Source organism: Lactuca saligna, chromosome 5 (assembly GCF_052625555.1).
Source record: "Lactuca saligna cultivar CGN05327 chromosome 5, ASM5262555v1, whole genome shotgun sequence".
Classification (NCBI taxonomy): Eukaryota; Viridiplantae; Streptophyta; class Magnoliopsida; order Asterales; family Asteraceae; genus Lactuca; species Lactuca saligna.
In genome coordinates, this window is record NC_136421.1 from 301,838,039 (window position 1) to 301,862,764 (window position 24,726).

General features: G+C 34.3%; 1 protein-coding gene across 1 annotated transcript; it reads left to right on the plus strand.

Moving 5' to 3' along the window:
* Positions 1-13,632: 13,632 nt before the first annotated feature.
* Positions 13,633-17,739, plus strand: LOC145048398 (MLO-like protein 1). The gene is made up of 14 exons (XM_078996869.1): positions 13,633-14,034; positions 14,118-14,175; positions 14,379-14,599; positions 14,727-14,846; positions 14,960-15,020; positions 15,210-15,304; positions 15,573-15,647; positions 15,724-15,812; positions 15,959-16,008; positions 16,253-16,293; positions 16,462-16,671; positions 16,761-16,828; positions 17,116-17,176; positions 17,308-17,739. Exons 1-14 carry the CDS (start codon positions 13,909-13,911, stop codon positions 17,536-17,538), a joined length of 1,506 nt encoding a protein of 501 aa, XP_078852995.1. The 5' UTR covers positions 13,633-13,908; the 3' UTR covers positions 17,539-17,739.
* The last annotated feature ends 6,987 nt before the right edge of the window (positions 17,740-24,726 follow it).

The following is a 24,726-nucleotide window of genomic DNA, read 5'->3' on the forward strand; positions in this document are numbered from 1 at the left end:
CTAGAAACCACTTCCAACTGTCAGTGTTCTCACTCTCAACAATGGCATAAGCTAGGGGGTATATTCCATTGTTGGAGTCTACCCCAACTGCAGTTAAAATTTGTCCTGGGAAAGGGCCCTTCATAAATGCCCCATCAAAACCTAGAAAATCCCTCAGGCAAGCTCTAAAGCCCTTTTTCATTCCACCCAAACACACGTACATCCTTTTAAACCTTCTTGAGGTAGCACTTAGGTTGGGTTCTGAATCAAACTCTAACTTCACAGTGGTTTCTGGATTAGTAGACTGCAACTCCAGGATGTAATCTCTAAGAACATCATATTGCTTTTTGTAATCACCCTGGACAAGTTTTTTTGCAGTTGATTTGGCCCTGAATACCTTGTGAATAGAGAATCCAACTTGATAATCCTTTTGAAGTTGTTCTTGAAGAGCTCTGACTGGGATTGTTGGGTTGGATTCAATCTGGTCCATTATATGCTTAGAGATAAACTTTGCTGTTGCAGATCTAACTTTTCTTGTCTGGAGGCATTTATGTTCGTGGTTGTAAGTTTTTATGAACCAATTACTATTTACATCTGACCTAGAACCTTGTATCACCCAAGGACAAGGGGTAGGTTCACTGACATGACCATCATTAAAGGCCACAGTTCCTTTACAGATTGCCCTTAACCTCATTTTGTCGTTTTTCACAAAGAATATATTCCTTCTTGTTTCCAGTGCATGCAATTGTATCTTTTCCTTTAACTCCTTCTTATTTTTATATTTTTGTCCTATCCTAAAAGTTACCTTGTGTATCTCACCTTGAGAGCACCTAGTCTCCTTCCCCAATTCCTTTATTACAGCTCTTCTTTTCCTATCTATATCAGAACCCTCATCCAATGAATCCCATTGATCATTATCTATAACACCCAACTCTTCATTGACCTCATCACTGTCATTCTCTCTATGCTTTGGTAATCTTTTTTCAAGAAATTCTGCTTCAAGATCTATATTCATGTAAAAATCCCTCATGTCTACTTCTACATCAGGGATGATGTTGTCTTCATCCACCCAGAAATCACTATCATCACTGTCCTCACTCTCATCACTTCTTTCAGTATTGTCTTCATCAATCTCTATGTTATCTTCACTTCCATCATCAACTGCAAAATCTCTCATCTCTACATTCTCATCATTCATTTCATTTCTGTCATGATTCTCTTCTTCAGTGACTTCCTTATTAACTGTATTTTCCTCACCTTCATGAACCTCATCATCTACATTCTGTTCATTAGACTGTAAAATCTGTTGGTACAATCCAATATCAAAGTCATTAGCTGCCTCATCAAATTCATTAAATCCCTGGTTAATATCATTACATGCCTCATGAAATTCATTAAAATCCCGGTTAATATCATTACATTCCTCATCAAATTCATTAAATCCGTGGTCAATTTCATTATCTGCATCATCCTTATTCCCACCAATCCTATCAACACTAACATCATCCATCACCAATTTCTTAATACATGATGATAATGGTTTGTCTTTGATAAATTCCCTTTTTTTATTATATTCAGGGGATATTGACAAGGCTAAAGCAGCTTCATTTGCTATCACAGGTGGTATGCATGTTTGTGGCATGCCACTGGGTTGGTTATTAGTTGGTGGGGTTTGATGTTCATCGATCTCCTCTAATTGCTCAATAATAACTTTTCTTACAGGTTTAGGAGCCATAAAGTAAGTAAGCAAGTTAGTAATACCATGCTCGGTGTAAACCCTTATCAGTTTATGCTCCTTCACATACTGGGAAAGATTGAGGACATCATCATCATTTCCCAGGGCCCGTAGCCCAAAATGCATGTCTCCCTTTGGCACTCGAAAATGATAGTAGATAACCGGAGGAACTGAGTATCCTAACCCTTTCATAATCGCATCCATCTCGTGAATAGAAAACTCTTCTATATCCACCATATCTACATACGTCACAGTACCCTCAATGTAGTTGACATTTGGAAACTTTGTGAACTCACCTCCATGATGTAGCTTGATGGTAAACAATGTAGGGTGTCCATCTTCAACACAAGAGCAAAAAAAAAAAGTTCAGAAGGTATGATTTCTTGTAAGAAAATCAACAAAATGATCAAAAACAAAATTACGTACCATAAACCACCCTTGGGTCGAATGACGTGCTTGACAACCTTAAGTGCCACATTGGTATATGCATTCACTACGAAACTCGCCTGATTGAAGCTATCAACCTTGTTAATCAGTTTAGGGTTCTTGATCCTCAGTCAATGAGGAGGGAAATTGTATCGACTCACGGTTTTTAAGGACTATAAATGTGAATTAGGCTCGATATTATCCGTATGGCAATGCATACATACGAACTCTCCTTTATTAATATAAAATAAAGGGCATAAATAGGGAATGACCAAAATACCCCTGATTTGACTAGTCAAACATAACTTAACAGAGGGAAACAAACGGAAGTTAACCCATTGGACCAAATATGCAAGAAAATGGAAACTTTGGACTTGTGGTGCTAGCCAAAACGTTTTTGGACCAAAGTGGCAATTTTGTGTAAACCACAGGGACCATTTGTGCAGTTTAGTCATGTGTTTATATATTATGTACTGGAAATTGGATAAGTATTATGTGTATATAATATTTATGTAAAACTGTATTGACTAAAATGCAAATTTGGTCCCTATGGTTTACAAAAAATTGTGGTTGGAGTCCAAAAACTTTCTAACTTGTATCATTGGTCCAAAATCAAAAACTTTTTGTGGTTTTAGTCCCTGAAAAATTAAAAATACTATTTTGCCCTTATAATTTTTTTTAATATTTTTTCATATTTGTTTTAATACCTTTTAAATTTAAAGATAATAAACAGAAAAAAGAATAAGCCCTCATCACCCCTTCCACCGTACCATCCTCCCCCCTCCCCCTCTCTCTCTCATCCCAAAAGACACTATCCTCCCCCCCCCTCTCTCTCTCTCTCTCTCATCCTAAAAGACACTACCCAGTCCATCCCAATTTAACCACTACCACCACCACATTCCTCCATCTCCACCGCCTTCACCTTCATCTTCTCCGACCACCCACCCTCACCTCTGTCTCTCTCACATACATATCAATTGGTTAAAAACCATCCATGGAGCAAACCCACTGCAATACCAGTTGCAATACTCACCACAAAACACCACTTAATAAGTCATCGATTGTTCAACTGATTTGTAGACTTTATCCATCGACAAATAACTAGCTAGATCCCAGCCTCAAGCTTGCTGGAAAATAACTGTGATTTGATTGTCGATGTTTACAAAACCCTAACTTGTTGGAGGTGATGATTTCCTGCCATACACCTTCCATTGTTGTTGTATTTCAAGGCTGATTTGTATACGTACACCTTCAAATCCTTTAACAAAATTTCAAATCAAATTTTTTTAATCAAATCGAATCAAATCAACCCTACAAAAACATGTTAATCAGATTATCATATTTAAACCTTTGATTAAATTATGGGTTATTGGGGAGCTAATAAGCAAAAAGTACCAGAAACATCGTTAGATTGAAAGTGATAGATTACCGTTTTCTTCAGCAAATTCATATTGGGTTCATAATTGTTGAGAAACTGAGCGAAGAAGTAAAACGAGATAGAAAACCAAAGAAACCATTTGAAGTATGTAATGCAAAATGGTTTTTCTCGTTCGAAATAATTTCATCTTCACACATAATCACAACCTGTTCTTGGTGGGTCTATGAAGATCCACCATTGTTGAACATCAATAAGATATTTAATAAGCATGAAAAACTTAGTTTAGATATGTGTTTGTTCTCCAATTTGGGTTAGGAATAAGGAGATGAAAAATCGAGTGCAGGTAAAGGAAGAGATTCTTTGCAATATCCGTTTTCTTAAACTTGAAGTTGTAGCAAAATAATGAACCAGGATGAGAGGATGAAGAGGGAGGAATGACCGCTATGGAGAGAGAGAGAGAGAGAGAGAGAGAGAGAAACGAAGGGGTCAAGGTTATACTTATATAATTTCTTTTCTAATAATAATAAAACAAGGAAATAAATTAAAAATATATATTTAAGGGGTATATTTGTCATTTTATGTTGGGCGTGGACCATATCCACAAAAAATCTTATTTGGGGGGACTAAATCCACAAGAAATATTGTATTTTGGACCATTGGTGCAAGCTGAAAACTTTTTGGACCTTATCCACATATTTTTGTTAACCAACCAAATTTGCACTTTAGTTAAATGTATTTTAAAACTTAATAAATATGGCTAAAAATAAACGTTAAAAATAAAAGAATAATTAGGACAAATAATCAAAACGAAAGTCATAAAGATCATGATTACGAACTCGTGCATATGAAGAGCGCCTAAATATAACTTCTTATGAATAAATTATGATTGTTCGAAGTTTCAGTGCGATATAATATAACAGTGTCCGACACATAAATGGAAATGAAAATCGGTTGATTGTTATTCAAAACAATCTAAATAAGAATCGAAGTACTCGTAAATATAAATTCATGGATATAAAAACAGTCGTGTGGGCGGGGCCCGAATCTCCATGAGAGTGGGCGGCCCCCGCATCTCCTAGTTGTATGTTATATGTATGGTATGTGGTAGTTTGGGGGAGCTCACTAAACTTCGTGCTTAGAATTTTCAGTTTTGGTTTTAGGTACTTTAGCTAGCAAAGGGAGGGCTCGAGATGATTGCATGACACACACCACCGCTTCCAGTCTGGGATATTTACTCTGATATTTGATATAAGATTTGAAATGTTGACAGTTGTAATGACATTTTTGAGATACATGGTTTATGATTTTTATATGATGATGATATTTATGGTTTTATTAATGATTTTAAAAACGAATTTTTTGGACCGTATTTTTGGGATGTTACAAAGTTGTTATACATGCTTTATCTTCAGGTTGTGTAAAAGTGTTATCTACATGAAATAATGTTATTACTTAGTATTATGAACATTTATGTGTGATATGTTGTTTAAAAAAAATCTATGAAAAATGAGTATGAACATGCTATATGTTCTTAAGAAAAAATCACAAAAACAAAACTATAAAAACTAGGGTTTTTATGAACATAATATGACTTTTCTAGCAAAAATGGTTTTAACCAAATTATTACATCATTTTTGTGTGATATAAATCAAAATATGTTATTTTGGACATATATTATGAAACTAGTTACAAATACCAATGATTTGGTTTTACAAATAGAAAACCTAAAAACTACCATACTATGTAAAAATTTAGGTTTTCTAGCAAAAATGGTCATGACTAGGTTATATTATCATTTTTATGAGATTTGAACTAAAATATGTTGTATTGAACATATAAGGTTAGCTTGACTTAATGTCCTCAAAAAGGTAAAAATAAATTTTACAAAGTTTATAACTCAATATTTTACTGTTTGGTGACGTAAAAAGGCCAAAAACAAGAAAATTGACTTCATTATACTAAATGTTCATATACTTGTGTTTGATGTAAATTATATGTTATTTATGAATATCTAAACATGTTAGATTATATACATGTGAGTATATATAGACACAACAAAACATTTATAATAAACTATAATCGATATACTTTATGGGTTATTAACACTATTTTATCGTTTTGGGACAAGACGAATAATTACATAAAAGTATAATTGTTTTACACTATGTAATTACTATGGAAATGTGACATTTACACTTACATGGGTTTTCATTGCACTAAAGGTAAACTTGTTGAAACAATTAGTTGAGACAAAGTCTTCACCGTACCTACCAAAGTACGCACTAAAGTCCTGGATTATAACCAGAATCTCGGTAAGAGAGCGTGACACTTATGTATAGATCTATATAGGACTGAAAATCCCGCACCTCGCTCTCGCCGCTGACCAGAGAATTAGTCAGCGCTGTGGCCTCTCGCCCTAAATCACTAACTCTCCCCTACGAGGAGTGCGAACCCTCACTAGCTGTAGCTCACAATCAATCACTGCCCCCATTGACTTTGACCAGAGTTGACCCCTAAAAGGGTTATGTGTAGGAGTTTGAGGAGAGTTGATCCCAGAGCCTAGGACAATTCAGTTACTTTACGACATTATGGTGAGTTACCTTATAGTATAAGTGGGTCGAAGGTACCAATGTCGGCCCACTAGTAAGAGATATAGTAGATATGATTGTCTTTGTCATAATTATATGGTATGTTGCTATCTGTTATGCTTATGTGCTAGTATGATACGATGTTATGTGATAGTGGTAGGAGGGGTAGGATAGACCCCGATATCGGTCAATAGGGGCGAAGGGGTATGCCAACACCCGGATATGCTAGACAGTATATAAATTATATGTGTATGCACTAGGATGCCATGCGGTAGAAGTAAGAGGTGAAATAATCCCCGATGCCGGTCGAAAGGACCGAAGGGGTAGGCCAGCACCCAAATATGTTAGGCGAGGTACCGGTCAACAGGACCAAAGGGGTAGGCCAACACCCTGATATGCTAGACAAGTTACTAGTCAAAATGACTGAAGGGGTAGGCCAACACCCTGATATGCTAGGAAAGTTACCGGTTGAAAGAGAGCGAAGGGGTAGCTAGTACCCGGATATGTTAGATAGTATGTTTATTGTATGTTCTGTGGTATGATGGGGGAACTCACTAAGCTTTGTGGTTACAATATTCAGTTTTGGTTTTAAGTACTTCTTCCTCGAAGGGAAAGGAGCCGGCACGATAGCAGCACATCACACACACGATTTTCCACATATGAGATTATTGGGATTTATACTCTGGCATTGTTACTATCTTATGACATGCTTTTGAGACATATGATCTATGGTTTTTATAAAATGAAATAGCTTGATGATGTTTTCTATAAATTGTTTTATGAATCGTTATATCAAAAATGAAAATTTTGGTCTAGATTTTTGGGATGTTACAAGTAGCATTTGAAAAATTGAAACAGGTACCAGAGAAGCAAAGTGTAGCGTAACCTTGTAAATACAAATGTGAAATCGAAATGTGGTGAGCATACTATTGGGACAAATTTGTATTTATAATTGTAATACTTTGATTGTTTTGTATTTCATAGATTGTGTTTAAATGAACCTAGTGCTATATTAACCTTATAAATTCTAAAATTTTGTAATCTTCATATATAACAATAAGCAATATTATGGCCAAGGAGATCACATCCATGAGTCAAAAAAGAGATTCCAGGTATTTAACCTTCTATTTTATGGAATCTGAATACATTGATAATATGGTAAAAGTGGGTACTGACTGATCCCAATGATGCCACAATAAAGAAGGTTACTGATAAATTAGGTTATTATTTTCTAATTTATGTTGATGAATTTGAAATTCTTTGTTTTAATGACCATAGGGTATATGGGGATAACAAGCTTACGATTCAATCCTTTTAAGGAGACATTGACAAATTTATTTAAACATTGCAGAAAGCAGCACAATGTTTTCAATTGGTTAAGCATAACTTGTTTCGATATGTTTTTAAAACCAATTGAAATAGAGAAATCTCATCATGACGAGGAAACATTTTTCTAATGTTCGTAATTTTAAATATAAATTAAATCGCATCATATAAGTTTGTTTCATCATTTTCATATTGTGTTTGTCCTCTTTTTGGTAATGTATAGTATTTAATTCATGATTTTCATTCACAGTGTTATTTGCTTGGCTATTTTGTCCATCGTTCATCCAACTTGTAGTGTATGTTTTTTCTTTGCATTTTCAAGAATAATGTCTTGTTTGCAATGAAAAATGATTCATATTATCATTTGTATTGTTGGAAATTTTACTTTGAAGATAGATTCTAGGGATAAGCTAGGACCTAAATTTCATGGGCTCTCCACAACTAAATAACATTCATAAATCAGTATCGTTGGGGTTCTATTCACTCTTTACTTAGCATATGATGTCTATTTGGCAAAATGAAAGATTTTCTTCCATGTATTTCATTTATTGGGTTTTTACTTTTTATTAGTTTTTAGTCATATTTGATGCACTTTCAGGGATTCAAAATTCAATTACACTCTTTAAAGATTTAAATGTTTTAATTGTTTTACAGATCTAGAACCCAATTGCATTCCATGATAAATGACCAAGTGAAAACGGATGAATTACTTTTCAGACATGGAGTGGAATACAAATCGGGACTGGGAAAACCATGAATTATTCAGCTCAAAAGTTATGGCAAGATACAAACCAACTATGAATCAAAATCGGGAAGTGAGAAGATAACATTGATGAATCTTCTAATCTTTATGGTCTTGTTGGTGGTAGTGGATGATCCTCTTATGACATGGGAAATAACAGATGAACTTCGAGTACTTTGCTATTGATAGCCAGGTATATAATGTTACTTAACTAAATTGATTGAGTTTTTCAATATGATTTATTTCAGTTAAAATTATACCATAACAATGTTTTATTTGTGACCATGGGAACACCTTAGAAGAACTTAATGGGGATGAAGAAACTTCCCAAAAAGAACTTAATGGGGATGAAGAAATACTTATTACTTTTACTTCTTTTGTTTCTATAATTTATGTTTAAGTATGGAAAAGACTATGGGTATGATGCCCGCGTGAAGCTTTTGGATGAATTTCTTCATGAATTGCCAAAGTCTCCGGATGAAAAGATTGTAGTTTACTCATCGATCCCAATTTTTCTCACTTATAGCTGTTTTGTTAGTATTTATTTCTATGATATAACATAGTAAAATTATTTTGTTTCAAGATACTTGTGGTGGATATCAACATAGGACATGAGAAGATTGTCAATACTTAGGTTAAAATTTTAAATGAATTACGTTAATACAATAGGTTCAGGGAGAGCTTCAAGCTGATTCTACAACCAAGCTAATTTCATTAGCAAAGTTAAATTCCTAAGCAAATATGATCTTATAGCCAAGCTGATCCTACAACTAAATGATTACATTTTCTATATTTTTTCTAATCATATTTGTTCTTGGACTAAGTTTGTTCGAGTACATGATAGTTAATCATGTTTGTTTAATAAGGCCTCATTTTGGTTACCATTGCCACACAAATATTGCCAATGTATTTTACCACTATGCTTAAATTCTCTTATTACTTTTATGCCACATTGGCACATGCATCAATATTAGGTTTAGTTTATGTAACGCCCGTAGATCATGGATAGTCAATTTAGAGACGATAGGCGTCAAAAATGAATTTTTTATGAAAGATTATTTAGAATGAATAATCTTAACTAAGTTGTAGTATATATTACAAGGATTCCATACATATAAAGAACGCCGAAATCCGAGTTATAATGAAGAAGTTATGACCTGTCGAAGTTTCGCGACAGAACCGACACGACACAGCGCGACGTAAAAAGTGAATTTATGTTAGAGCGATATTTAGCCTTAGAAATCTAAATGAAATTCGTAGAATACGTTAAACTGTGAGCGTGCATAAAAAGAACGCCCAAATCTGACTTCTATTAGGAAGTTATGATTTTTCGAAGTTTCGACTTAGCGGTATGCAGCCCGAATACTCGATTTGATACCGAGCGGTTTTTAGTCAAAACAATCTAAATGAGAATAGAATATCTCATTAATTGTAGTAAAACGATAAAAAGATAGGCGAAAACGGACGTCGGATGAAGAAGTTATGATTTTATAACGGAGTTTTCCTGTCCCGACCTACTAAAAATAAATAATAAAAATAAAGTCAAAATTAGCCGACGGAGTCTAAACGAAAGTTGTAGAGCATAGTCTCACCTACGCGGGGATATAAAGAACATCGAAAACGGAGTTCGTATGAGGAAGATATGAATTTTTGAAGTTTATTAAATATTTTCGATATTTAATTTAATTATAAATTAACCGATATTATCCATGGGGGAGTCAGCGATCTGATCCATGTTACGCCCAACGTAATTTAGAATTACGCCCAGCGTAATTTGGGTTTCCATCCCCCTATAAAAGGGTGTCGAGGGCAGCCGAGTTCTTTGCTCATTTCTTCCATTTTTCTCGCGTTTTTGCATCGTTTTTCGTGCAAGAATCATCCCGAAGCCCCGATATCATTCCCGAGCCCTGAAGCAAGTCCCGAGGCCCTGAAGATCCCGAGAAGTGCAATTCCCAAGCCGAAGCTCTGTCTGCGAGAAGTCCGGTTTTTGTGAAGATCTTCCAGATCTACCGAAGAATACTACTTCTACAAGTCGTAGTGCTGTCCGATCATCTTCTGATCAAGTGAGTGTGTAGTTACTTTCTTCTAACGCATAATTATGAAGTATTTTATACGAAATACGTGTTATGTGTATAATATAAAGTTGTTTATATGTGAGTGTATAGTCACTTTCATCTTACAGATAGATATGAAGTATTTGCTATGAAATACATGCTATGTGTTTATACATTGTTTGTTTACTTGAGATGGATGCTGAATGAATGTTTTATACGAGTTTTTAAATAAGTTGTATATGTAATTTATATCTACAAATATGTTGGGTAGAACATGGGTAGATGAAATAGTTGATGTGTGTTGAAAGAATGTGATAAGAGAAAGGTGAGGATATAATGGTGATGATAATTAGGTGATGATAGATAGGTGATGAATTACGAGTCCAGACGATGTTGTGACTACGTATTCATGCGATGATAGTTTATTCCTTATTATGAATTACGAGTCCAGGCGATGTTGTGGTTGCGTATTCATGCGATGATAGTCTAACCCTTATTATGATTTACGAGTCCAGGCGATGTTGTGGCTGTGTAATCATGCGATGATACCCTAACCCTTATTAGACATATATTGACGGAGTGATCCCCGAATTAGTATTGTCTATATGATACAGGCGATGATCCTTATGAAAAGTTCTTAGGAACAAGCATATAAGGATATAAGATGTAAGGAGATGAGCGGTAAATATGATATAGGAGATGACCCTTAGGATAATATCTTTATGGAAGATTAAAAGAAGATAATGGGGATGGGTAATTGGGTTGATTGTTTGATGATTGAATATAATAATTATATTATTGTGGGTTGAAAACCCTATATGATCACCAGGCTCCCAAGCCTGACCCACTCAGTTTAATTATATTACAGGTATCGATACGAAGCTGCTTTGCACTGAGAGATTAAAGGAGATGTAAATCTTTAGTGTAATTGAATGTAAGTTCTGTTTATGCTTATATGTCTGTATCGGAACATGACATCCCGATATTTTATTATTAAATGAAAATACATTCTCTTTGAGAAATGTTTTGATAAGTTATTATCATATCTTGTTTTGGGAACACATTCCGCAACCGTTTTCTTTAAAAGATTACTCTGATTTTATAAAATAAAGCATAAACAAATCGGTCTTTTCTGGCCGTGAAAATGGGAATGTCACAATTTATTAAGTTAATTATAAGTATATTTTTTTTACTTAAAATCAAGGGTTGTTTGGTATTAATTTATGTTGGGGTTGTTTAGTACTTTTAACTTGAAAACATACACTATTTATTTATTTATTTATTTATTTTTTTTATGAATTTGTGTAGTGGTTGTGTGGTATTTTTTATTAGAAATCAAGGTAAATTAAAGTCATATGTTTGAATGTACATTTCTTTCTCATATAGGATCATGTTAAACATGTATATGCATGATAAATCATTAAACAAACAACTTTGAATCATATGTTGCTATTGTTTAATAAAATTGAAACTTTTTGTTTAGTTGTTATTGTGTAACTCTAAATCTTTCATGACTACAAAGGTAAACTAGTCACAATTCCTTACACAAATATTACTAAAAAAAATACTCTTTAAATTTCAATTCTAACCATAAAACCGGTTCCGGTTCTTAAATCTGGTTTACCCAGACCCAACAGACCCAAACCCGGGTTATCTGAAACATAGATAAAAACATTCTTTAAACCCGAAGCACGATTACGTTTTACATATTGTGGTTCCTATTCCAAATATGGTTAGTTTTCCAATTTCAAATCTCATCCCTACATTAACCCACACCAAACCTACACTCATATCCTCCCACTTCTATACATACCAATACCCACCCATATAAACATACCTCCACACTAAACCCTACTTCACCTACCCGACCCCCTTCACCTGCCCCAAGGGGTAGGGTGGATGCCAATGGGTATATTGATGTATGTGGGCATTTACGGGTAGTGGGTGTGGGTATTTCATAGCCATGTTAGAGTTTTATCTGGATTATAACAAAAAAAGCAAATTTATAAAAAGTTAACATATAATGATGTTTTTTTTATTTGAATCATAAAAAGAACAGCAAATTCAAAAACAAACATACAAATAATGGTGTTGATTATTGATAATGATTTGTCTATTATAAGTTATATTTTTTTTTACTTCAACCAGGTGAAAGGAAAAACCCATTTAATGATCTTCATGAAGAATTTATGTATTTTTGAGTAAAAATGACATTTTGTTACTTATCTGAATATTTTTAGTAAATATGTTAGAAACTACATTCATTTGGTAAAAAATAAATCAATTTTTTTTTAAATAGTCAACCCAACCAATGGGAGGGTATAACACTAGTTATATTATGACGTGAAAATGTAAAACACTTAATTTTTAACTTTAAGGTACCTATTTCGAATATTATCTCTTACACGAATGTACTTTATTTTATTTATTAGTTATTCAACTTATTTTTTAAAATTTTAAAATTGTCACACATCAGCTATAACATGAAACCATGGGAGGGGGGGGGGGGGGGGGGGGAAGCGGGCAAGTGCATATGGCCTAAAAGGACCATTCATGTAATTTTCGAAACCAATCAGTTTGGGATACTACTTTATTTTGACGATGGCTCCGCCACTACACAAAAATGACCATTCTTGTAATTTTCGAAACCATAATGATAAGCGGTGTAAACCTCCTCAAAATGCAATATTTTACAAACCATATGGACTAATTATGAAAAATTGTCATTTATCTATTTATTTATTTTTTGTTTCTTTTGTTGTTGATAAAAACAATTTCTATAAATAAGTACTTAAATCGTTTTCTTTCAACTTTTCAAAAAAAATCTTTAAAAATAGTATTACGGTATATAAGAAAAACATCCGGTAATCATCTGGCCGCTAATTAAGGAAAAACAAATATTTCGTGATCACTTTACTAATTTTAATTAATTTTTTTTGTAAAATATCGAACAACCATCACACTGATCACAGGTATGTACTAAGGAAAACTATGGTCGTATCAAACACGGATTGACCGCGACTCATGGTACTAATTAGAGCGAATTTGCTCACCAACTTTTCTATCGTAAAGAATCAACAAATCAAATGATTTCGATTCAATATCTTTAATTTAGAGTTTAGGCAAAGGTAACTTTACCTTACTGTTTTCGCATTCTTTAATTCCACCAATAATTTGGCTTACAGTAATGACTATTATTATTATAAAATTAAACAATTATAATTATAACAACCACACATAAATATCTAAAGTGAATTAAAATTTTATTTTAATATTTAAAAATTCGAAACTTTTGTAAGGATTTCGTTCCGTTGGTGATAATAATTTAAAAATTTGTGGAAATTCTTGAATTTGCGATCACTGTCCGGAGCTCTCGACAGTGATTGCTTTCACATAATATATTACGCGTTTCGTTTGGTCCACATTTTCAGTTTCCCATTTCTCAACTCACCTGCTTCTCTAGACCCTTTATCTCCCGTAACCCCTAATCATACTCAAATCAACTCTGCATCGAGTTTTCAATCAACTAACTACTCTATAAAGAAGCCCTGGTAGGTAGCACAACCCTTGCGAAATTAACCAAAAAAACCTTACTGAAAATGATGTTTCAGTAAGAAAGAAAGAGTTTTTACTGTGCACAGATCTTTAGTCTGATCACTGGTGTAAATTGAACTGAATCAATGGCGGGTGGTGAAGGAGAAGGGACATCGTTAGAGTTTACACCCACATGGGTTGTAGCCGCCGTTTGTACCCTCATCGTCGGAATCTCCCTCGCCGTCGAACGTCTACTCCATTACGCCGGCAAGGTGAGTTGTTCGTTTCCTTCTTATATGTGAAATGGGGTTTCATTGATCAACTAATATATGTTCGATTTACCCTTCGTTTGTAGAAATTGAAAAAGGCAGGTCAAAAGCCGCTTTTTGAAGCCCTGCAAAAGATCAAAGAAGGTCTTTCTCTTTCTTCTTCTTCTTCTTCTTCTTCTTCTTTCTTCTTCCAGTTTTTATATATCGCTAGAAATCAATCTATACAACGGGTTTATCAAATCTATGTACTAAATTTGAAGTGTGAGTGATCTGGTTTATCAAAATTTTGACGTTAGGCTACCAATTTTGGTCAAAGTTTGTTGAAATTTTTACTAATTTGGATGCAGAGTTGATGTTGTTGGGGTTTATATCGCTTCTATTAACGGTGTTCCAGTCTAGAATCATCAAGATTTGTGTGAAGGAGAGTGTCATGGAACACCTCCTCCCATGCTCGTTACGTGACAGAGAAGAAGCCACCGGTTCTAAGCCAGAGGCAGAGGGTACATCTCATCTTCTTCGTCATTTACTAGCAGAAGAAGCAACAGCGACGGGTTATTGTGCTTCAAAGGTAATCAATTTCATTCATTATTACTCTACCCATTAATTGTTTTTATTAGAAGATCTTCATGTTCCATGATCAATAATTGAACACTTACTTTATGAGCTTTTTCTTCTTTTACTTTCTCTGTTGACAGGGAGGAAAGGTCCCACTGCTATCTCTTGAGGCGTTGCATCATCTACACATCTTTATTTTTGTCCTTGCGGTTGTTCATGTCACATTTTCTGTCCTCACTGTTGTATTTGGAGGAGCAAGGGTGAGTAAAAGGTTTTGAATTTGATTAAATATGTTTTCGTTTATATTAGGTTTATATAATTAGTTATTCATGAGGTTTGGTTTCATCACCTATATCCTTGTAAATTGATTTAGATAAGACAATGGAAGCATTGGGAAGATTCTATTGCAAAAGTTAATTTTGATACTTCACAAGGTAAAGACTAAAGGGTTATGTTATCATGTTTCATTTATTAATGGTGGAATACACTCTATCTTGGAAAATTTCCACAAATCAAACCTTTTAATAGATACAACTTGTAATTTCTTCCTTAAAGATGATTAATAGTTTGTGTGTCCTTTATAAGATTTTCTAATTTAAACTTTTAACTATGTTGGTATATAGTTTTGAAGCCAAGAGTGACCCATGTTAAAGATCATGACTTCATTAGGAACCGATTTGTGGGCATTGGCAAAGGCTCAGCCATCCGAGGCTGGCTGGTAAGTTACAATCCTAGATATAGCAATATACTTTTATTTATTTGTTTATTATAATTTATATTCTTTCTATTCACATTACTATAATTGTGTAGATTTTCTAAAAGTACAATGTGATAGAACAAATTGAAAATACAATGCTATGATAACCAAATCAATGGAACTGTGATTTCTATTCCTTGCATTTGTTTCTAAAGTTTACTCTCCTTTCTCTATTAGGTTTGTTTCTTTTTCTTTTCTGACATTTATTCTTTGGTGAACATTATAACAGCATTCTTTCTTCAAGCAATTTTATGGATCTGTAACCAAGTCAGATTATGTAGCATTGCGTTTGGGATTTATTACAGTAAGGACGTTAACATATAATTTGCAATATTTTTATATTATTTATACCCCTTTATGATGTAAACTTTATTTTTTAGACACATTGCAAGGCGAACCCAAAGTTCAACTTTCACAAGTACATGATACGCGCTCTTGAAGATGATTTTAGAAAAGTCGTTGGGATCAGGCAAGTGGTTATTTTGAATATGAATATATGATCACCAAAACTATTAAATAAAAAGTAAAAGCAACACAAATTGACCTATTTTTACATAGATAGGTTAACGTTTGCCCTTGTGAACAAGTTTTAATTCCTGATTTTGTTGTTTGCAGCTGGTATTTGTGGGTGTTTGTGGTCGTGTTCTTGTTGCTCAACATTAATGGTATGCGATCTCACTTTTTCATTTATCAAAATTTTGAAATCTCTCATTGTGATTTGATTGGTTGATTTGGTTTTCCTATATTTTACTGCTAACATACAATGGATGAAATTAAAAAATTAGCTAAAGATAAGTCGGCCAAGCATACTACGTCTAACATTTGTAATTATATTTAAAATCTTATTTATGTATGAAATCCAAAAGACTTGGTCTCACTTTTGATTTTTTTTTTCTTGGCTTTTTGCAGGTTGGCATACGTATTTTTGGATTGCCTTTTTCCCTTTCATCGTAAGTAAACTCAACTCATACCGAAAGGGTGTCTTACCTTATTATTTTAAAACTTTCAATATTATATTCATTATTCAAACATCTTTACTAAACTTGGATGTGCGTTTAAACTGATTCTGGTTTTCTGATTATTTAAAAATAAAGTCTTTTTTGTTAAAAAAATTTCAGCTTCTACTTGCTGTGGGAACGAAATTGGAGCATATAATTATTCAGTTGGCTCATGAGGTGGCTGAGAAACATATAGCCATAGAAGGCGAACTGGTGGTTCAACCTTCAGATGATCATTTTTGGTTTCACAGGCCCAGAATTGTTCTTTTTCTCATACATTTTATCCTTTTCCAGAATGCATTTGAGATTGCGTTCTTCTTCTGGATATGGGTATGTTTCTATTCTCTTTGTAAAGATGCAAAAAAATAAACATAAAATGAAGGAATTGATTTTTCTCACCCTTTTCATTTTGATGACAGGTTACGTATGGATTTGACTCTTGCATAATGGGGCAAGTGCGCTACATTATTCCACGACTGATTATTGGGTAAAGTAAAAATCGTTTAATTCAAAAATAGCGTTAAATTAAATATTTGTGTATGCAACAATGTTTCATTATTTTCCAAATTTATGGAACTAACTCGTTACCTCATGATGTGATAGACACCTGTTAAATTGTAAAAAGTTTGAAATGTTGTTTCGTCAACAAACATTTAACCCTAAAAAAGTTTTTATTATTATTCTGTTTGTAAGTTTTTGGATCATATTTAATCAATCGAACTAATTATTTTATTCAACCACACTAACTATACAAAATGGATTACTTCATTTCAGGGTTTTCATTCAGGTTTTGTGCAGTTACAGCACTCTACCACTTTATGCTCTTGTAACGCAGGTACTTCTTTTCAAGACGTTTTTTAATTTTTTTTAATTTTTACATTGAGTTAAATGCAAGAAAAAGCAACATATATCTTGCAATCATGGTTTTTTACACAAGTGCTGATTGGTTCTGTGAATGATAACTAGATGGGAACTCATTTCAAGAAGTCAATATTTGATGAGCACATGCAAGCAAAATTTGTGGGTTGGGCTCAAAACGCCAAGAAAAAGGTAGCCACTAATGCAGGAACAAATGGCTCGAGCCATGATGGCCCATCTGGCTCAGGTGGTTCAGCTGGTGCAGGTGCAGCCACTGCTGCTACTTCAGCTTTTAAAGGGATCCAATTGGCAAAACTTAACCAGAGTCAGCAGTCGTAAAACCAAATTATTGCCTTGTGGAGATGCATATGTTAAATAGTAGTCTGAAAAATTAGTGCCAATCTGGAAGCTTGTTCTTCTATGTTGGGTTTTAGTAATTGTGTTTCTACCAAAATTTTGTTTTGAACCTTGAAAATATGTAACGATTTGGATCCATGATGATGTATGAGGTGAATGCATGGTGGTTTAAAGTTGGTGTTATGCTGAGATGCTCAATTCGTATACACGCAAAATTTATATAAAAGTATTTGATATTTCTGGATAGGATATTAAAAAATATAGACCTACGACTCATGTATTAATGACCAAGTGGCACCTGGTCAACCGAATCTATATAAATTAAGTATTTTTTTAAAGACTTTTGGGTCCCAGTGCTAGAGTTGATAGCTCTTCTGATTTATTGCAGTTTGTCTCGTGAATTTATCTTGGTGGGGGTGGGCCTATAGATTTTGCTTTAAAAGAACTGTTAACATCGGTCACATGCTTTCTACACGGAGTTGTTGGTTAAATGTTGGTTAAACGTGACAAAATTATATAAGGACAGGGATCATTTTTGCCAAGAGGATAATTCTTAGGTTATGTTTGACGTACTAGCTGAAAAGGTGTCTGTTAGCTGAAAAGCTAGCTGATAGCTGAAAAGTTAGCTATTAAATAAAAAGATAGATGATAGCTGAAAAGTTAGCTGATAAAAAATAACGTTTGGTAAAACTAGCTGAAAAATATAAAATTACATAAAAGGACATGTAAAAATATACGTTTCTATAATTAATTAAGGGGTGTATTTGGAAAATTTAAAAAAATCTCCTAAAAAGCTAGTCTAAGTAGCTTTTCAAAAAACTAGTTTATAAGTTATTTTTTGGCTTACCAAACACGATAACATAAAAAACTCAAAAAATAAGCTAGCTTATCAGCTAGTTGTGGCGCGCAAAACATAGCTTTATTTTTACCTCAAAATTTAAATCATCATCGTCATCTAATCATATACTAATAAATATTTATTAGTGTTATTTGTTATTTTTTTTATACTTTATGTTTTTTTATAATTACTCTATCATTTTTATTATTTTTATTTTTTAAAAATACCGATGTTGGTAATAAGTTAGATAATTATTTGATTTGATTTAAAAAAAATAAATTCATCTTTAATATGTTTGGGTTATAATTCTTGATAATTAGTTGTATTTCTATATTGAAAACCCTATAAAATTATGGTTAATTATTAATTTATTAAAAATAATTGATTAATAATTATGAGTTTTAGTATAAAAAATAATTATTTTTGTAAACGTAGTTCCTGCCAGTGTTATCGATGGCGATAGCGAAGTAATAGCGACAACCTATCTACATGCTATATAGCGATAGCGATGAAATAGCGACAACTATTTCATTTTCTGAGAATACCTATTAAAAAATTAATACTACTTTTACCTTCACCTAATTAGCAATTATAACTAATAAATAAGCTAAAAACCATTAGCAATTACAACTAATAAATAAGCTAAAAACCCCAAAAGAGACTTTTCAGGAATATTAAAAAAAAACATAATATACACACCCATGCTTTTGACTCTTTAAGGAATATTTATTTCTTTAATAGAAAATCTTTTAACTATAAAGGTGTGGTTTTGTTTAGCACCCCATACTTTCTACTGCTTCTGGTTTAGTAGCCCACCAGACCATATTTTTACTGTCCATACTTTTGGTTTAGTAGCCCACTAGGCCATACTTTTACCGCTTTTGTTATCTCCTCTTAGATAAACCAAACTCATGTTGGATTAAAGACTTCAGGTCTTCAAGTATTAAATTAAAAACCCTATCGCCCAATCCCTATCCTGCCTCAAGTCTTCAAGTCTTCTTTCTCGTTAGATTAAAGACTTCAAGACTTCAAGTCTTCAAGTCTTCTCTCTCACGAATACAATACATTCAACAACTACGTGATTCAACAGTCTTCTCTCTTAAGGTGTAAGTTTCTCCTGTTTTTTTAAACTATGCCAAAGACTATTGGAGTATTTGATGCTTCTTTGACTTAGCCAACTAAAAACCCTAATACGGGTCTATTTATACCATATTTAAAAAAAAAAAATCAAACGGCTCGCTACGTCGCTATGGACCCCATAGCGACAATGGATCGCCTCGCCTCGCAAAACGCTATAGCGAGCGCCATGCTCGCTATTGATAACACTGGTTCCTGCAAGTTATAACCTAGTGGATATATATAATGACAATTTCATTTTTATAGAGCATTTGATAAGAAAACATAAACTATAAGAAAATGATAAGCGACACTAATAACTATTATTTTATTAGTTTTGGACAGAGCGTAGCTTGCCGATGTTCATTCATTATTTATTTAATTACTAGTTTTTAAGATCTATGTATTACATGAGTTCATTTAAAAAATGTCAAAATATTTAAAAACTTGGAATTTATAAGAAAATAAGAAAAATAATGAATTATTATAATGAAAATGTGTTTTATCTTTTAAATTTAAATAAATAAAAGAAACTAATAAGCTTTAATTTTAAGAATTTTGAAATTAGAATGTAAGTTCATTAATAAAATTGATATATATTTATTATTATATTTATTGCAATTATTACATTAAAATATTATGTGAAATTTAAGAAAATAGAAAAACTCATAAAATGACATATGAAAAAAAAATTATTTAAAATAACCACAAAATAATATTTGGCAAATTGAATGAGAGTGTGACAAGTGGCAAAAAAATCTTCATTTATTAGAAATGATTCCACAAACAAGAGTTTAATTCTGAGTTTGCATAACAAACTGGTATTTGAGCAATTAAAGGATATTTTTATTGATCGGTGCTATGAAGGTGGTTCTTGTTTGCATTTGTCCTTTGGTATATTGAAGAGGATGAAGTTTGCAATTGGTATTGTGACTCCATGGAGGTTCTTAATAAAAAAAAAATGGGTCATTAACATCTCTTGTTCACTCCAGTAAGGTGTGTTTATCTTTATATGGAAATTTGCCAATTTTAAATGTAAGTAACTATAAGACTTTATTGATAAAACCTTAAAGGGTAAAATAAGATTTACAAGTACACATAGTACAAAATAACACCATATGCTGATAACTACAAATATATATAGATAAATACATTATCTATGACTTATCGCTAACACTCCCTAAAACATCCCAAAAACACGGTCTAAAAATTTCGTTTTAATTTAATAATAAAAACCATAGTCATCATACGCCATCGAAAAATCATAAACAATGTATCTCAGAATACTAAAAATCATAAACAGAGTATAAACATCCCAGGCTGAACAAATGGTGTGTGTACTGTGTAGCACCTGGTTCCTGATATGTATTTTAATCTAAGTATTTTTGCATTTTTTTGCTGGAACTCGGCGAGTTGCAGGTCCGACTCGCCAAGTAGAGGCGAATATCGAGCACGTTTGAGTTGGCGACTCGACGAGTCCATATCCTGGACTCGGCGAGTCCGCCTGTCTGGATGAAACCCTAACTTCAAGGGTTTGCACCCTATTTAAAACCCCTTATGCGCCCCAAGCTCGCCCCCTTCACTTTCAGAGCGCCCTTTAACAAACCCTAACCCTCCCTTTTGTGATTTGAGTGTTTGTGTGCTTTTCCTCGAAGTTTGAAGAAAAGAAGGAAGGAAGGACCAAGGAGAAGGAGAAGAGCAAGGATCTAGATCTCAATCCAGAGTCCATTAAGTTATATTTCGGATCTTTTCTGTTGCCATGATGATTTTCTTTTAGAAAACCCCATTTAAGCCATCTTTACCCATTTCCCAGCTTAATTGTAATATAGAGATCATATTGAGTGGAATGGCCTTTGAATCTAGCTAGGTTTGAGCTTCAAGAGCCCAAATCTATTGCCTTTATGGAGCCATATTGTATGAAAGCCCTAGATCTACTCTTTTAGTGTGTTTTGAGCCTTAAATTCGTCATTGGTGTTTATCTACATGTAAAGTTGGAAACTTTACGTGTTAATCGATCCCTAAGAACCCAGATCTATGGATGGAATGCACTGGGTTCAAGCAGAATCGAGTATATAGTGATTGCATGCTTGGGAATCGGCGAGTCAAGTCGCGAGTCCCCGATTTTCCCCTTTTGAGTTATGCCGAGTGGGATCAGTGAGCTATAAGCGGACTCAGTGAGTCGGGAGCTAGACTCAGTAATGGAGGGACTCGGCGAGTCCAAGGCAATCTTCTTGTCTCAAGAACAGACTCAACGAGTTGTTCATACAACTCGGCGAGTCGAATGAAGGACTATTGGATATATGTATGGAAGGAGAACTCGTCGAGTCAATGACTAACTCGACGAGTAGGAACGGAAGTGAGGACAATCGAATGGACAGGGACTCGACGAGTTAGTGAGCCAACTCGGCGAGTCGGGTCAACTGGAAGTTGACCTTGACTTTGACTTTTGACTTGGTTAGAGGTAAAATGATCATTTTACCCTAACGATAGTTAGCAGTGTTTGATTGAGTGTTTTGTGGGAATTACAGCCGGAGGTTTTCTGGAGCAGCAGCAGCAGACAGATAGTTCCTGTACAGATCAACAACTACTTCGAGGTGAGTTACCTTCCAGTAGCGGTGGGTCTACGGCCATAATACCGACCCACCAGTAGGAGTTATGTGTTAGATGATTGTCTTTGTGATATCATCTAGTTTTGCTACTACCTGCTATGTTATATGCTAGCTTGATGTGTTATAGTAGTAGAGTTCGGTTGTTAGGACCGCAGGGTAGTCAGACACCCCAGATACGTCTGACAGTATGTGATGTCATGATTATATGCTAGCATGTTGTGACATATGTGTTAGGGGTAGTAGGAGGGGAACAGTCCACGAGTTCGGTTGTTAGGATCGAAGGATAGTCAGACACCCAAGAGAATATCAAGTTCTATTCTTGGATAATAACTCATGAAACATTCACTCCTTATATAGCATATGAGGAACTTGGTACAAACCGATGACACATTCTAAGGACTAGATAAAACTAAGTGTTTGACAATCTGACACTTAAAAGATTCATACAATTTAGTCCTACGAACTGTATCATCAAGATAAGACAAAATACATTAATTGCTTGTTCAGACGCTGACTTCAGATATACTTCATCATCTCGGATTCATCATTCACTTCGGAACACCATCTCATTTCAGACACTAAGTTGACTTCAGAATTGCTTTAGATTGCTAGAGGTTCACTTCTTATACACTAGCAATCTCCCCCTAAGTGAACTTAGCAATCTGTCAACTCAGTTGTCATCTTCAGATACGAACAAGTAAGCACTGTAGAACCAACTTCGTACTTCCAAAATACCACTTGATATGGTTGATGAATTTATTCTTCACATGCCCAGGAGCATCACTCTTAGCTGTATTAGCGATAATATTTTGGACGATCTTTGAGGGAATAAGGCGTTTGTCAAGAGCTCGAAAGAATTCTTTTCGGTTGGTCTTCTTCTTCAAGTAGACGTATCCAAGCTATGGTTATTCAATAGGTCCTTCTGCTAAGATTTGAGCTTCAGGTAGTTCATAAGTGATATTTTCCAATACGTTCTCTGTAACGCCCGTAGATCCGGGCTAGTCAATTTAGAGATGATAAGCATCAAAAATGACTTTTTAATGGAAGATTATTTAGAAGGATTAATCTTAACCAAGTTGTAGTATATGTCACAAGGTTTCCGTGCATATAAAGAACGCCAAAATCCGAGTTATAACGAAGAAGTTATGACCTGTCGAAGTTTCGCGACAGAACCGGCATGACCCAGCGCGACCCAGTGCAACGTAAATAGTGAATTTAAGGTAGATAGATATCTATCCTTAGTGATCTAAATGAGAGTCGAAGATTTCTTCGATAGTAGTCCAACGTTAAAAAGACAGACGAAAACGGAGTTCAGATGAAAGAGTTATGAATTTCGAACGGAGTATTCCTGTCCCGGCCTAGTAAAGATAATATATAAGTAATATACTTATAATATATTAAAAATAAAGTCAAAATTATCCAATGGAGTCTAAACGAGAGTTGTAGAGCATAATCTCCCCTTCGCGTCGATATAAAGAACGTCGAAAACGGAGTTCGTATGCGAAAGTTATGAATTACTGAAGTTCGGGGCGCGAACCCCAAGGTTGTGTCAGAGACCACGACGTGGCAAGCAATGTCACGATGTGGAAAGTCTTCTGACACCTCCGGGAGTCCCCCAGATGCAACTTGAGATGACGCATGCAGTGACGACCAAGCCCACGACGTGGCAAGGGCCAGTTTTGCCCTATAAATAGATTTGAAGGGCCAGCCGAGTTTGGTTGCTCATTCTCTCATCTCTCACACATATTACCTCGATTTATGTGCAAAGAAGTACCCCCTAAGCCCCGATATCATCCCGAGACCCGAAGCGAGTCCCGAAGTCCAAAGATCCCGAGAAGAAAAGAGTTTCCGAGCCGAAGCTCTGCCCGCGAGAAACCCGGTGTGTGAAGTGATCCTGGTTTCACCGAAGAATACTACTTCTAAAAGTCGTAGTGCTGTCCGATCATCTTCTGATCAAGTGAGTGTGTGGTCACTTTCTTCTAACACATAAATATTAAGTATTTGCTATGAAATACGTGCTATGTGTGACATCCCCAATTTCACAGCCAGAAAAGACCGATTTGTTTATGCTTTTATATATATATATATATATATATATATATATATATATATATATATATATATATATATATATCAGAGTGATCGTTTAAAGAAAATGGTTGCGGAATTTGTTCCCAAAATAAAATATGATAACCATTTATCAAAACATTTCTCGAAAAGAATGTATTTTCGTTAAATAATAAAAACTCAGGATGTCATGTTCGTTACAGACCAAAAGCATAAACAATATAAAATAGACCTTACAATAGTTATTCAACTACTGATCTATAATCCAAAATCTCTCGTCAAGTCCACCAACTTATACCCTTGTGCCATTACCTGTAATGAAAAGAAAACTGTGTGGGTCAGGCTTGGGAGCCTGGTGAGCATATAGGGTTTTCAACCCACAATAATATAATTATTATATGTAATCAGCAAACAATCAACCCAATTACCCATCCCCATTATTTTCTTAAGGTTTTACCCTAAGAACCAACTATCCTTCATTCATTTATTCGTAAGGAATTTGGCACGAATTCCATTGCTGCCAAAGCTTATTTATCAGGC

Excerpts from the sequence above, each read along its gene's own strand:
- LOC145048398 (XM_078996869.1), top strand. The coding sequence starts at position 13,909 with ATGGCGGGTGGTGAAGGAGAAGGGACATCGTTAGAGTTTACACCCACA. Across the intron at positions 15,305-15,572 it reads CAGCCATCCGAGGCTGGCTG|CATTCTTTCTTCAAGCAATT; the intron begins GTAAGTTACAAT and ends ACATTATAACAG. Across the intron at positions 16,294-16,461 it reads TTGCCTTTTTCCCTTTCATC|CTTCTACTTGCTGTGGGAAC; the intron begins GTAAGTAAACTC and ends AAAAAATTTCAG.